This window comes from Trichoderma reesei (assembly GCF_000167675.1).
Source record: "Trichoderma reesei QM6a unplaced genomic scaffold TRIREscaffold_2, whole genome shotgun sequence".
Taxonomy (NCBI): domain Eukaryota; kingdom Fungi; phylum Ascomycota; class Sordariomycetes; order Hypocreales; family Hypocreaceae; genus Trichoderma; species Trichoderma reesei.
In genome coordinates this window covers 405,982-420,501 of record NW_006711149.1, presented here as the reverse complement: position 1 = coordinate 420,501, position 14,520 = coordinate 405,982, and the positions used below count along the sequence as shown (strand labels likewise).

At 53.4% G+C, this 14,520-nt stretch overlaps 5 protein-coding genes across 5 annotated transcripts; 2 read left to right on the top strand and 3 right to left on the bottom strand.

Moving 5' to 3' along the window:
• Positions 1-1,804: 1,804 nt before the first annotated feature.
• TRIREDRAFT_103537 (uncharacterized protein) lies at positions 1,805-2,886 on the top strand (the record flags this gene model as incomplete). The annotated part of the gene is made up of 3 exons (XM_006962240.1): positions 1,805-2,128; positions 2,224-2,733; positions 2,815-2,886. The coding sequence occupies 3 exons, from the start codon at positions 1,805-1,807 to the stop codon at positions 2,884-2,886; spliced, it is 906 nt and encodes a 301-aa protein (XP_006962302.1).
• Positions 2,887-3,640: 754 nt separating this feature from the next.
• TRIREDRAFT_21435 (uncharacterized protein) lies at positions 3,641-4,351 on the bottom strand (the record flags this gene model as incomplete). Its single annotated transcript, XM_006961909.1, has 1 exon — positions 3,641-4,351. The coding sequence occupies one exon, from the start codon at positions 4,349-4,351 to the stop codon at positions 3,641-3,643; it is 711 nt and encodes a 236-aa protein (XP_006961971.1).
• Positions 4,352-5,742: 1,391 nt separating this feature from the next.
• TRIREDRAFT_55766 (uncharacterized protein) lies at positions 5,743-7,961 on the top strand (the record flags this gene model as incomplete). The annotated part of the gene is made up of 4 exons (XM_006962239.1): positions 5,743-5,872; positions 5,962-6,547; positions 6,616-7,834; positions 7,920-7,961. 4 exons carry the CDS (start codon positions 5,743-5,745, stop codon positions 7,959-7,961), a joined length of 1,977 nt encoding a protein of 658 aa, XP_006962301.1.
• Positions 7,962-8,589: 628 nt separating this feature from the next.
• Positions 8,590-10,876, bottom strand: TRIREDRAFT_120044 (gdp dissociation inhibitor). The gene is made up of 8 exons (XM_006962027.1): positions 10,652-10,876; positions 10,417-10,441; positions 10,280-10,339; positions 10,149-10,176; positions 9,683-10,028; positions 9,077-9,616; positions 8,856-9,010; positions 8,590-8,786 (listed from the first exon to the last, which is right to left on the bottom strand). The coding sequence occupies exons 1-8, from the start codon at positions 10,695-10,697 to the stop codon at positions 8,595-8,597; spliced, it is 1,392 nt and encodes a 463-aa protein (XP_006962089.1). The 5' UTR covers positions 10,698-10,876; the 3' UTR covers positions 8,590-8,594.
• Positions 10,877-12,658: 1,782 nt separating this feature from the next.
• Positions 12,659-13,508, bottom strand: TRIREDRAFT_55752 (uncharacterized protein; the record flags this gene model as incomplete). The annotated part of the gene is made up of 2 exons (XM_006962026.1): positions 12,659-12,880; positions 12,978-13,508. 2 exons carry the CDS (start codon positions 13,506-13,508, stop codon positions 12,659-12,661), a joined length of 753 nt encoding a protein of 250 aa, XP_006962088.1.
• Positions 13,509-14,520: the final 1,012 nt, after the last annotated feature.

Genomic DNA, 14,520 nt, shown 5'->3' with positions numbered 1-14,520 from the left:
CGGCTGCAGTTCGCGATGTGATACTGGTCCGCGACACCCCCGGAGTCTTGAGTGCATTGCATGGTAGACAGCGTACTTGTATGCGGCACGCTGCAGGGTATATCAAGCAACACGGCTACATGCTCACTTCCCCTCAGCCTCATGCATCCCAACCAGGGAGGTCAACGTGCCAACACCAGCCTCTTTCCTTTCTACTCGCCTACACCTTCCTCTGATCTTTCGGTTTGCTTTTTCAGTTTGGGCGCGTGAGTGTGTAACCCTCGCACGCAGTAAAATCTCCTCCGAGATCTCTCGCAGAGCATCACCCCATATCCTGGGGCACAATACTCAGGTCGATATCAGGTGGCAAGCCCGCCAGTCGGTCACCGTGACACTGTATCCAATGGCAGGAAAGCTCTCCCTGCTTGAGGGCTGATAGTAGCCTAGGTGCTCCGGTTTGGTTACCGCCAGTTCATCACGCAATGCTCTCCGCCCCCCGTGAGTCTTCTGAACTGCCGGCTCGGGGTATGATGCGATATGATTGGCAATACGGTGCACTTCCCCGCCCACGAATGCCCTCCCTTACTCTGATTTCCGTTCAGATTGGCGATTTCGGAGCTCTCCCTCACTATACCATGCAGCCGTATAACTCTGTGAGCTGGCGGATACCGTGCGAAATTGCGCCTCCAACTCTCATCGCTGAACACGCGTGTCGCTGATTTTTACCAGGTATAGCAGAGCCAGCTTCTTGCCTACACTCAGGGGCAAGATGAGCATCGGATGGGTGGACCAGTGCTCATAGGGCTGCTGCCTGTCCTTGAGCCTAGGAGCACGCCTTGGGTTCAGAGATACTGAAGTCAACGCATCAACTGACAAGTCACATTCGCCCTCACCAGCCCAGCCTGGACTGCCGCAACCAGGGCCGAGGCAACCAGGGCCAAGGCTATCCATTGTACTTCGTACGCCGCCCTCGCAGATGCTTGTCAATCCACCCAGCTGAAAGCGAAGCCTGGATCCATGCCCTCACTCCGTTAGAAGACATGCCTGCTCTTCTGCTAGTATTGCAATGCAGTAGCGCCTATTTCTTACACTAATAACGAACTGACCCAACTTCAAGAGATCGAGAGTCAAGGTGCCAACGGTTTGGCGACGCTCTGTGATTTGCCCACGTGCCTGTCCGTCTCAACCCTGTCCAGGGGCTACGACGCCCACAGGCTGAATACCTATGCAATGTACGGACACCACGGCGAGCGACCTCAACAACTTTGGTCTCATTTGTTCCCCGCACAAGCTCAGGGGAGGAGCTGTCACAGCGATGCTCATGAACTCAGCATACTCGCACGAGTATTTGTATCCTTTACTGTCTCTTCACAGCCATCAGTGGTGTGTTGGCTCGGACACCTGTGTCAAGCCACCTGCAGCCGCGGCTTATCAGGACACAATATTGCTTTGCTTTTGAGACGTTGCTTTCTTTTTCTGATTGCTGGATGCATCATGTATGTCTTTCACCGTGGCTGGCCGCCAATGTTAAAAATATCACGCCCTCGCATAAAAGACCCTCAAGAGTCCATGTGCCCTATCTGCCTGATCTTCCTAACCCTTATTTAACATTGGCCCTATCACAACCTAGTTCTTCTTCAGCCTGCTTTGTCAACACTTGTCACGGTTCAACTCAACGTAATCAGCAGGTAGCAGGACGAGGATAGGGAGAGAAACGAAGAGAAGAAGAGGAGAGAGGAAGAAAAAAAAAAGAAAAGAAAGAAAAAGGGAAAAGGAAAGAAGGAGGAAAAGAGAAGAAAGTCAGATGAAGAAGCAAGAAGACGCCATGGTAGCCACCGCTTGTCAGGGCTCCTTAGCAACGAACAACTCTAGCTTGGGGACTTGTCGATGTGTCGTTTCCTTCCTACCCATCAGCACCAACGATGAGTTCGATATAGACGAGGACCTCATGGAAGTAGAGACCATTGGGTTCGACAGGATCTCTCAGTTTCACTTCTATGAGGTCTGTCGCTCGGATGACTTTTTGAGGAGCTTCCCCTTCTGCTTCAACCCCAAACTCTCTTTCCTGAAACCGCAGCACGTTGGCACGGCCGTGTTGCTGGAGCAGTTTGCTTTCGAGCACTCTCAGCGTGGTTTCAGCAGCCCACTGGTGAGTGGCCTCCTTTGACGTCCACACCTTGCTCCTGTCGCATGCGTATCTGGTGGGAACGACTGCTCCAAGGAGGATTGCTAACGAGGTTGTAGGCCGAATATCGCATCAGATTCTCCGGTAACCTTAGCTACGGCCTCTTCAACATCTGTGACATGACGGAGCGCAAGTACTGGTGGTTGGCGACCAAGATGCGCGGCTGGAACATCGACGGCTGCCCCGAAGACGTCAGGAGACTCATGTTTGTTCACATCATCGCCACCCTGGGATGCAGCCCCGTCGTGACGGATGAAGACATGGACTACCCCAAGAACTGGGCGGCAATTCTCCACGGTAGAGACAGATATCCGAGTGAACCTGTGGGCCACCGGCCTCATGGGCGCACCATCTGCCTCCACTCGGTGGCCGTCTGCCCTCGTCTCCAGGGCTTGGGTCTCGGTACTGCGACTCTGAAGTCGTATGTGCAGCGCATGAACAGCCTCGGCGCCGCGGACCGTGTTGCTCTCGTTTGCCGCAAGCCCGAGACGAGATTTTTTGAAAGATGCGGCTTCAGGAACAGCGGCCGGAGTAGTATCAAGACTCTGGTCGGCGAATACTACAACATGGTGTGTGCTTCCACATCGACTTGGCCAGACTCTATACGATTTTCAAACCTCGCTATACGTCATATTGACTTGTTTCTTTAGGTCTTCGATTTGCCCGGGCCCAAAGACTTTATCGACTGGAATAGCATTGCCGACGCTGCCAAGAAGATGTGAACCATTTGACTGATACGATGTGTGCTACGCATGTCGACCTTCTTTGTTTGTTTCTTTGGCGGCTCTTTGTATACCTTGGGACACGGCAGACGCATGTCTATGTGAAGAAAACGTTCACGGCGCTGTTTGCATCAGGAATATGATCATTAAACATGGAGCGTAATGGTATTAATGATCAACTAGAAAAATGGTATGGAAGGGCGAGAGGGCGATCAACAAAGCAGCCCGGGGCATAGTCTGGAAGCAGCAGGAATTGGAAGGGAAAAGGAAGCTGCACAATGAAGGGATATCGTGAGCGGAGTGGCTCACGAGAGTATCAACAGACTGGCGAAAGCAAGCAATTGCCAACGCCGGCTATTAGGCCATAAGATGGCCTGTTGTGAGTCCCAGTTGCACGTATCCCCATATGACTGCTCTGTCGCTGACTTGAAAAAAAATAGGGAGGATAAAGGAGAAAGAAAGTGAGACAACCCGTGAGGGACTTGGGGTAGTAGGAGAACACATGGGCAACCGGGCAATACACGCGATGTGAGACGAGTTCAACGGCGAATGGAAAATCTTGAAAAACAAAATAAAATAACTGCCCTCCATACGGGTATCAAATTCAAGCAGTTGTACGGAGGCTAGCTAGTTACGCTTGTTTATTTACGACAAGATCTAGAAGATTCGAGATAGAATAATAATAATAACAACAATTTGCCTCTTCTTTCCACCTTTTCAGTCTTTCTCTCCCTTCTGACATTGAACGCCTCAATCAGTCAGTCGCCTTGTACTTGGCACGGTAATCCTCCGTGTTCTTGATATCCTCAGGGGTAGCAAAGCCCTTCATGCCATCGATAATGTCATCCAGAGTGAGGATGGCAAAGATGGGGATGCCGTACTCCTTCCTCAGCTCGCCAATGGCACTCGGTCCAGGCTTGGAGTCGTCGCCATCCGCAGCGGGGAGCTTCTCCATGCGGTCCAGGGCCACGACGATGCCGGCGACGATGCCGCCCTCCTTGGTGATCTTCTCAATGGCGTCCCTCTTGGCGGTGCCGGCGGTGATGACGTCGTCGACAATCAGGACCCTCTTGCCCTTGAGCGAAGCGCCGACGATGTTGCCGCCCTCGCCGTGGTCCTTGGCCTCCTTGCGGTCAAACGAGTAGGAGACGCGGTCCAGGTTCTGGGGCGCCAGCTCGCCGAGCTTGATGGTGATGGCGGAGCACAGCGGGATGCCCTTGTAGGCCGGGCCGAAGACGATGTCGAACTCTAGGCCGGCCTTCTCCTGGGCCTCGATGATGGTCTTTGCAAAGGCGGAGGCGATGGCGCCGGCGAGGCGCGCCGTGTGGAATTCGCCCGCGTTGAAGAAGTAGGGGGATATCCGCTTGGACTTGAGCTCGAAGCTGCCAAACTTGAGGACGCCGCCGTCGATGGCGGATTTGAGGAAGTCCTGCTTGTAGGCAGGCAGCTGGGAGGTGGTAGCCATTCTGTTGGATTTGGATAGTGTCCTTATTCTCTGATTTGAACAGTAGATCAGGACGAGTGAGAGGGATGCAGAGGTTGGATTGGAGTGGTTGAGCTATAAAATTTAGAGGCGCGCCGTATCGAGTTTTCACATGGAAGTCAAAGCGTACAGTGCGAGCTTGTACGTTGGTCTTAGTATCCCACAAGCTTCTGTCTAGGTATGATGATGGCTATAAGTCACCCAAGGCAGAACTCATCTTGAAGATTGTCTAGAGTGATTTTACCGCTGATGAAATGACTGGACTCCCTCCTCCTGCTCTTATACGAAAAATTGCCTGACTCTGCAAAGGTTGTTTGTCTTGGAAGATGATGTGCCCCCCCATCGCTCTTATCTCATACCCCGCCATCTTTCTAGATTCTCATCTTCAACAAGAGGGGCAATCCATGATCTGCGATCCAGATGTGCTTCTGGCCTCATACTCTGCCTTCAGGTTGATGTTCACTTAATTGGTGACGAATTCAGCTGATTTGCTGCAGTATGCTTTGTGTTGGTTCTTTCCAGGCTTGTGCCAGCCATGAGCGCTTTGAGAGCATGTTGTCACTTATAAACTCGAGTAACGGCCACATATTGTTCACTACTTGAATCACATACCTAATTTTGATAGAATTGACATGTTTAAAGAGCTGAGGTAGCTTTAATGCCTCTGAAGTATTGTGACACAGCTTCTCACAGAGTGAGAATGAAAAGTTGGACTCCCCCTAATGAAGTAAAAGTTTCGTCTCTGAACGGTGAAGAGCATAGATCCGGCATCAACTACCTGGCTAGACTACGACGTCAATTCTGCGGCCTTTTGACCTTTATATATGTCCATTAATGCAATAGATTCTTTTTTTTTTTTTTTTTTTTTTTTTTTTTTTTTTTTTTTTTGCCCAATTTCGCAGATCAAAGTGGACGTTATAGCATCATAACTAAGCTCAGTTGCTGAGGGAAGCCGTCTACTACCTTAGCCCATCCATCCAGCTCCATACCTTGATACTTTAGACGTGAAGCAATTCACACTGTACGTCTCGCAGCTCTCCTTCCCGCTCTTGCTTCCCCACTGGGGTCCATGGTGCGTGTATCGTCCCCTCCACAATTCTATGCCATGGTACCTCCAGCTTATCAATGCCCCGCTAACAAGTCGCCTCTTTGCCTTGATAGCTTATCGATAAAACTTTTTTTCCGCCAGAAAGGCTCCGCCCACAGACAAGAAAAAAAATTCACCGCCTAGCCTTTGGCCCCGGCATTTGGCTAAACCTCGAGCCTCTCTCCCGTCTTGGGGTATCAGGAAGAAAAGAAAAAAATCCATCGCCAAGGGCTGTTTTGGCATCACCACCCGAAAACAGCACTTCCTCGATCAAAAGTTGCCCGCCATGAAGACCACGTGGAAGGACATCCCTCCGGTGCCTACGCACCAGGAGTTTCTGGACATTGTGCTGAGCAGGACCCAGCGCAAACTGCCCACTCAGATCCGTGCCGGCTTCAAGATTAGCAGAATTCGAGGTACGTCGCATTGCCCATCGCAGGATGTCTCATTATCGGGGTCCTTGGAGAACGATCATGATTGCATGGCGATGCTAACACATAGACAGCCTTCTACACTCGAAAGGTCAAGTTCACCCAGGAGACGTTTTCCGAAAAGTTCGCCTCCATCCTCGACAGCTTCCCTCGCCTCCAGGACATCCACCCCTTCCACAAGGACCTTCTCAACACCCTCTACGATGCCGACCACTTCAAGATTGCCCTTGGCCAGATGTCCACTGCCAAGCACCTGGTCGAGACCATCTCGCGCGACTACGTCCGTCTCTTGAAATACGCCCAGTCGCTCTACCAGTGCAAGCAGCTCAAGCGGGCCGCTCTCGGTCGCATGGCCACGCTGGTCAAGCGCCTCAAGGACCCCCTGCTGTACCTGGACCAGGTCCGCCAGCATCTCGGCCGTCTTCCCTCCATCGACCCCAACACCAGGACCCTGCTCATCTGCGGTTACCCCAATGTTGGCAAGTCCAGCTTCCTGCGAAGTATCACCCGCGCCGATGTGGACGTCCAGCCCTATGCTTTCACCACCAAGAGTCTGTTTGTCGGCCACTTTGACTACAAGTACCTGCGATTCCAGGCCATTGATACCCCCGGTATTCTGGACCACCCTCTTGAGGAGATGAACACTATCGAAATGCAGAGGTATGTGGCGCGGCTCCCTTCTTGAACCGTGTAAAATGCCCAATGCTAATCGACGCGCTTCCGTACAGTATCACTGCCATTGCTCACTTGCGATCCGCCATCATGTACTTTATGGATCTGTCCGAGCAGTGCGGCTACTCCGTTCAGGCCCAGATCCAGCTCTTCCGAAGCATCAAGCCCCTCTTTGCGAACAAGCTCGTCTTCCTTGTCGTCAACAAGATCGACGTCGCCCGGCCCGAAGACCTACAGCCCGAGCTCCAGGCCGAGCTGCAGTCCATCCTCAAGTCCGGCGAGGTCGAGATGCTGCAGCTCTCCTGCAACACCCAGGAAGGCGTGCAGGAAGTCAAGAACGCCGCCTGCGAGCGTCTGCTTGCCGAGCGCGTCAACCAGAAGCTCAAGGCCGGCACCACGAGCAGCGGCGCCATCGGAGGCCGCCTGGCCGAGGTCATGGCCCGCATCCACGTCGCCCAGCCCATGGGTGGCCAGGCCCTCGAGACCTTCATCCCCGAGGCCGCCAAGAACAAGAAGAAGTATGACAAGGAGGACCCCGACCGGCCCAAGCTGGCCAAGGACGTCGAGGTGGAGAACGGCGGCGCTGGCGTCTTCAACGTCGACCTGCGCGCCGACTGGATGCTCAAGAACCCCGAGTGGAAGTACGACAAGATGCCCGAGATCTTTGAAGGCAAGAACGTCTACGACTACGTCGATCCTGACATCGACGCCAAGCTGGCCGCCCTGGAAGAGGAGGAGGAGAAGCTCGAGCAGGAAGGCTTCTACGACTCGGACGAGGACATTGAGGACGACGAGGAGGCCGAGATCATGCGCAAGGCGGAGCTCATCCGGGAGAAGCAGCAGCTGATCCGCAACGAGGCCCGCATGAAGAAGAGGCTCAAGAACCAGGCCATCATCCCGCGCAAGTTCGTCAAGAAGCCGCTCTCGGAAATGGAGGACGCCCTGGACACGCTCGGCGTCGACACGACGGACATTGCCGAGCGCGCCCGCGCCACCGCCATCCGCCCTCGCGGCCGCTCCATGTCTCGCCAGGCCACCGCCGACGCCGACTCCATGGACGTGGACACGCCCAAGACGGACCGCCAGCGCCTGCGCTCGCTGAGCAGGCCCGCCAGCAGGAACCCGACCGTCAGCCGCAGGGACGATGGCGTCCAGGACGAGGCCACCAGGTCAAAGGCCGAGCGGATAGCCAAGCTCAACCAGAAGCGGATGAACAGAATGGCCCGACAGGGAGAGGCTGACAGGCATACTTCTGCTTCTCTGACGAAGCACTTGGTAAGTTTTGAGCAGAAGTTCAATCCCAATCCACCCGAAAGATACTCACCAACATGTGTGCTAACCACCATATTTCTACAAACAGGTTGCTGGAAAGCGTGGTATCGGCAAGACCAACCGACGATAAACCCATTCGCCCTTCATTTTTATTCTTCTTCCATGTTATTGCTGGCATTCAATCATTCACGGTTATAGTGTCTTGAGTCTTCTCTCAGTATTCACGAGGGAAAACACTACCGATGGCTTAGGAGTTGGGCGTTCTCGAAGGGGATATACATATCGATCCAGAAAGAAAGTGGTGGAAGGGTTGGGGGGAGTCGAGGTACCTAGTAGTTGGGAGAATCCTAACACCCACGTGTCAGGTATAGCACAGCATGTGTGTTCCCTGCAACGACGATGCATCCTGGTGAGAAAGGAGAGGCAAAAGAAACAAATTAATGGTTTCCGGATTTGATTAAAAGTACAATATACTACCACTTTGACAAAAGTCCCTATATATGACGAGAAGGGTCGGGTCTTGCTCGGCACAAGACTTCCCCCTCTGCTGCTCCTCTCTTGCCTCCCGAATACTGACCACTGTGAAGACACTAATTATTTTTTTTCTTTGTTCATCATGATGATTTACCGGACCAGAAACAGAAAACATGGTCGCTCTTCGCAAGTTCAAATGGAGGAGAAGTATCAAGTCCAAAGATGCCTCGATAACATGGGTTCAACAGACAATAACAACAAAGATTTGCACCATTACTATTTCCACTCCTTACTCTTCCGTGACGTTGATGCCCTCCCTCAGACCCTCAACCTTGAGCTCCTCGCCGGTGGCGCGGCGGTAAATGTCCTTGACGTCGTCCGTCGTTGTCTCAAAGTGGCTGGTAGCATCGTAGCTCTTGGAGATGAAGATGTTGTCCTTGGTGCCGTCCTCGAGGGGCTCGTAGATGGGGATGGGGGGACCCTGTTTCAGAATTAGTCAGTCTTCATCTGCTTGGTTTGACATGGCAATGAAGCGTCGACAGCAACATACCATGAACTGCTCCTCAATGGCTCCGAGGCGCTCGAGACCGGGCTGGAGCTCGAGGTGGTGGTTCGCGCTGGTCTCGGCAATGGTGGAGACGATGGCGATCCAGTAGCCCTTGGGGCAGACGTTGTGGGCAGATGAAACGCAGGCGACATAGATGTCTGCAAAAAAAAGGGAGTAAGTCAGCGTCATGAATCACCACTCTTGGGGTGCAATTTCAAGCTTACCGTTCTTTCGGCCGACCTGGGACTGGGGAATGATAATCTGGGCAGAGTCGCTGTCGTTGGTACCGGCGAGAGGGTGCTTGAGAATGCAAATGGCCCTCAGGACGTGGCCGACAACCTTGGTCTTGTCAGGGAAGTATGAGGGGTCGCCGAGAATCATCTTGGCCTTTGTCTCAAACTTCATCTCCTCGACGCCGGTCATGGTGGCCTTGATGCCAACGGCCTTTCCATCCTCGTACAGGATCTCGTCAATGTTGGTGTTGAGCATGTAGGTGCCGCCGTAGATGGCAGACAGACGGGCAAAGCCCTGGGGGAGCTCGCCAAGACCGTACAGGGGGTAGATGTACGGGGACTTTCCGTATCGAGCGACAGAGTTGCCGTAGAGGCGGATACGCTCAATGGCCTCGGGGGCCTTGCCAGCGGCGGTGATGTAGTCATCAGTAAGGTACAGGGCCATGGAGTGGCCGATGAAGTCCTTGGTGGCATCCTCGAGGCCGAACTTCTCGTAGACGTCCTTCATGGAGCAGGTGTTCATGTCGAGGCCTGTAACGGAAACAGATCAGCAGCTGGTTCTTTGGCAATGTGCATTTGGGGGGGGGTGCGGCGAACCCTTGTGAGTAGCAGGGTCCTTGGGATCAAAGGTGCCGATCCACTCGATGAAGGACTTCATGCGGCGCTTCTCGAAGATGCCCATGAGGGGCGACTTGAGGGCCTCGGCGGCATCTGAGGGGACCTTGGCAACGGTGGCCTTGGGGCCGGAGCCCTGCTGGACGTAGCTGCCGGCAACCTGCTTGAATTCGAGGTATCGGGTGACGTCGGTGGAGACGAGGATGTTGGTCAGCTCGCCCGAGGACATGAGGAACTTGGGGACAAGGTCGATGTTCCAGTCGTTGAGGCGGCCGTACTTCTCCCACGGCTTCTCGCCATCCTTGAAGTTGCCGTACTTCTTGAAGAGCTATGGTGGCGAAGCAACGAGGTTAGAACTTGGTGTGCCAATGCCAAACGAGGTTGCAGGGAGTGCACGGGGGGATGCAGCATGTAGGTTGTTGCGAGTCGGAGGAGTGGAAAGATTTACCGTCTCGATGTTCACGGAGGCAGCCTCTCTGTTGGAGCAAAGCGGTGTTAGTTGAGTTGTGCCGCGGGGCCAATGGCGGTGATGCCACCTCGGCGAAACAAGGGGGGAGCTAGGGGAAGAAGAAGACGTACCCTCCGTAGTGGTCATTGCGGTCAATGTGGAGGACCTTTCTGCCCTTGACACTCAGGACACTTTGCAGAAACAGATGATGTCAGTATACGATCGTTCCGGATTGTTGCTTTGCATCTCTCGATTGTCGTCCGCTTACCCAGAAAGGATACACTCGGTCAGGCCTAACGAGAAAAGGGGGCAAGGTCAGCAGCATGAACGCAAAGGGGACAATGGCAGGCCGGGGGCGAAGCAGCTAGGTAGCTAGCTAGCTGGGCAAACGCAAGGAGAGCAAGCTTGCTGTAGATGCGAGAGCTCATGCCCTCGATGATGCCGAAGCTGGAGGCTTCGAGACGGGAAAGCAGCAGGAGCTTGGTAGAAGGACCATCACATACCGGTGCCCAAGACGATGACATCGTACTCCTTTGCAATCTCCTCCATGGTGTGGGTATAACGGACGAGTCGGTTGATGGGCGTGTAGAGAAAAGGGGGCGGATTCGGTCGTTGAGCGCTGGCGGCAGCAGTCAGGCAGAGGCACAGGCAGAGGAGGAGGAAGGAAAATATGAAGGGAGGCAATAACGTGTGTTAGATGGAATGGAGAGAAGAAGGAAGAGAAGAAGAGGTCTGCAAAGCTTCAGGTTCTAATACGGAGTCGCCAGAAGTAGGTCTTAGAGGCCAGGGCAGGTCGAGGTTGGCAGGCAGAGGGGTCGCGAGAAAGTGGCGGGGTTTCCTGCTGGGCTTCTGGCCAGTCAATCAATCGGTGAGGTGCGGAGACGAGAAGCTGGGCTGTTCTGGGCAAGGCGCGGCTCCACCGTTCCGAAATTCATCAGCGCGCTGGATTTCGCCTAGCAGAAGGGGGATGAATGACAGTATGTACCTATTACTGTCTGGTATACTATTCATTCTATATATGATGTGCCGAATGTCTCTTTAATTGTTTAACATGACTTTCATTTCTTTTTCTCAGGTCATTCTCGTATGTATGCTATCTCTCTCTCCAGGTATCTCCGTTTCTCTTTATCAATGCCTGCCACATCAATGACGATGAATATCAACAGCAATCCTCCTCCTCCTCCTCCTCCGTGGCTCAAAGCTGAAATTGCCCCGCCGTTCGTAATACATGACCTACCGTCTCCAAATCTAAAGCTCCCCTGATCTTGATCCCGAAGAGAAAAGACGCTACTACGACAAAGTACGACGGATCATTTCCCCGTACGACGACGACGACGACGACTACCTTGAGTACTGTACAGTAATACTACTAGCAGGAATTGGCAAAGAGAGGTAGAAGCCACTGCATGTCTCACAAACAACAACTGCCGGATCTTGCATGAGAGACACATACACACAGCAGGATGCAGTTGGTCAGGAGTCGAGCGACAAAGACCTGCTGTCTAACACTTGTAAAAATAAAGTATACGGAACCAATGCCAACAACAACACCAACAACAACGGAAACCGTATTCATCATCAATAAACACTCTTCATCTCCGTTTCATTATGCGGTGTCTCTCTTCGACTTCCAATCCTCCCCTGGTCCCCATAAACAAGAATCAGACACCCATCTCCACACCGAGTGTCAAGCTAACAGCCGGCCACGCCCCAGTACCTCCTTTCACCGCCGCGCAACCCGTGCCGCATAAGTAGCATCTCCGGATGCCCAGTTAGCGCACCCGATGCATCACGGCAGTTGTAAGTACCTATGTTTAGTGTGGTAACCTCAGTCCCAAGGCATCCAACCCATACTTCGTAAGCCTCATAGCAGCTCCTTCAACCAAACGGTGACTGAACCGGCGAGGCCCCTGGTCAAAGGCCGAGCAAAACGGTCACGGACGGAGCAGGTACATGGCTATGTATGCAAGAAAGGCCAATTTGAAAACAAGGGGTTAGCGAGAAACGATGTGAAAATAAGAAGAAGAAAAAAGGAAGGGGGGAGAACAAATGGAAAATAGGGGGCTCTCTAATGAGACGAGCCTCGTCTCATTTCGTCTCTCGCCAATTTCCAGTCGCCGGAACGGCCAAATGACCAGCCCGGCCGAGATTTGACTCGACTTTCACTATCATTAAACATGCTGCTTTGCATCATCGTGTCATCTCGATACTTCGGTATATGTCATACTGGTAATATACAATGCCAATTGCTTCTAAGGTGGCGGGATGCGGCGACTACATGCTTCGTACAAAAGTACACGTAGCCAAGATCCCATAATGCTACACACGGCCGGCCAGAAATATCTTGGGTCTCGTGATTGATATCATATGCTGGCCGTCGTCATAAACCCCCAACCAGATCCCCCTTCCCCCCCCTTTTTCAACCTCGCCCGAGCTTTTCCTTCTATCCCCTCTGGAGAACCCTGTTGTTCTCTTCTCTGCCTGTTGATGATCGGCCGACTGTCTCTGTTCTACCGCACAGTCTCTTTCGGCTCCTTGTCTGTTGATCGTGGTGCTTCCTCTTCAGGAGCGATATCGTCATATGCCTCTTCGTATGCCGACGGTGTGTACACCTGACCATCTCCCGCCTCCAGGTTGATCTCGGGATCCGACTTGGCAACCTCGACAGCATCCTGCCAAGTGTAGAATCGTTCCGTAAGAGTATGCTTGATCGCCCTCATCGTCTTTGTAACCTGTTCACAAGACACACCGAAAATCAGTAAAAAAGGAAACAAAGAGAGAAGATACCCACCAGGCCACCAAATGAGGGAGGGGGAGAAAATTCCTCACCTCGTCATCCCGCGTCCCAATCTCCCGCTCTCCAAAGCCAAACTTGCCCCTCAGCAGCTCCTCCCTCGCCGTAGCCAGCATGTTGCGCTCCTTGCAGCACTTCCACCACAGCGCGTGCAGGTCCTCCCACGACTTGCGCCGCAGCTCCTCTACCGTCCACGCCCGGCCGTGCTCCTCCGTCTCCTTGGGCGTCAGCAGCAGCTTGCCCGGCGCGGGGAAGAACCCCCACAGCCCGTGGCTCTCGTCCACCTCGATCTTGGGCTTGAACTCGACCGGCTTCGGCAGCGGCGCGTCGGACACGGACAGCGGCTCCCGCGGGCCCGATCCGTAGAGGCTGCTGACGCCTCGCCGCTTGTTGCTGTCCTTTGTCTTGCGCTTGCACTGGGGCGCTGTCGTCGAGAAGGTCGCTGCTCGCATCGATGCCGTCGCCGGCAGGAAGAAAAAGCTTGGTCTTGAGCCGTTTCGGAGGGACGAGCCTAGCCGTGAGGCGCAGCCTGACGAGGCGCGAAGCGCACTGGGCGCTGCTGCCATTGACATTGTGGTGACGAAGAAGCGATAAAGAATGGGTTTTTATCAAGAAAGGAAGAGATGGACTTCACAAGCCATCAATCCCATCGCCGTCATTCGCTTAGACCTTGGGAGACGAGGCACAAAATTTGGGAAATCGGCAGCTCTATCGCGCCCTGTGATTGGCCAGCCTGATGAGCCATACATGCCCCGCCTTGCTCTTAAGACTGAGTGCTTAGTCATCAATCTGTTCGACCGCATCAACATACAATCTCGGCCAACGTTGATGGGCTTGGGCTGCTATCACAACCTTCCTCCCTCGTGACGCTTGCTACGCCTCTTCTTCCCTCTCTTCAACATGTCGTCCATCACTTTGTCGAAGTGCTTTCAATCGCCCAGAATGGCCTCCCAAACCCCCCTTCAAAGCCTCAGCCAGCATGAAGTGGCAGGCCAACACCACCAGGCCCGTTGAATAACCTCACACCAGCACCAGCCTCGCCCTCGCCTTCTGATTCCCCAACAATCATGTGCATAGAGTCTCAATAACAGCAGCAGCAGCAGCCAGCCAGCCTCTCGCCGTCTCGCCACAACCTGCTTTCGTCTAAAAATAACTTCTGTCCCATGTCTTCCCCGTACGTCAAATAATGCTTGTTTTCATATCCTGCCGCCCCGTGCTGTATGTCGCATGTGTACTACATACCCTTTCGGGGACCGCCACAAGATTGAAACATGCATGTGTTCAGCTGCAGGAGGTGGGAGGGGGTGAGAGCATCAAATTGTCAATCTTCCTCCCCGTTGCTGAGACTCACAGCTCGAGAAACTAATGCACCATGTACAGAACTATATTGTTCTATCAGCAGAATGTGCAGACAAACAATCAAGCAAACAGAATCCTGGCGGTTTCAATAGTCCCTCTGTGGCTTCGGGCAGGACACGTCTCATGTAGCCGTGCAGTATGACCTGACGCCACATGGGAAAAGAAGCAAAAAGAACGATCAAATTTGATGAGACGCGGACAGAAAGCTCCTCGTCGCAG

Excerpts from the sequence above, each read along its gene's own strand:
- TRIREDRAFT_120044 (XM_006962027.1), bottom strand. The coding sequence starts at position 10,697 with ATGGAGGAGATTGCAAAGGAGTACGATGTCATCGTCTTGGGCACCG. Across the intron at positions 10,442-10,651 it reads TGTCATCGTCTTGGGCACCG|GCCTGACCGAGTGTATCCTT; the intron begins GTATGTGATGGT and ends TTTTCTCGTTAG. Across the intron at positions 10,029-10,148 it reads CCTCCGTGAACATCGAGACG|CTCTTCAAGAAGTACGGCAA; the intron begins GTAAATCTTTCC and ends TCGCCACCATAG.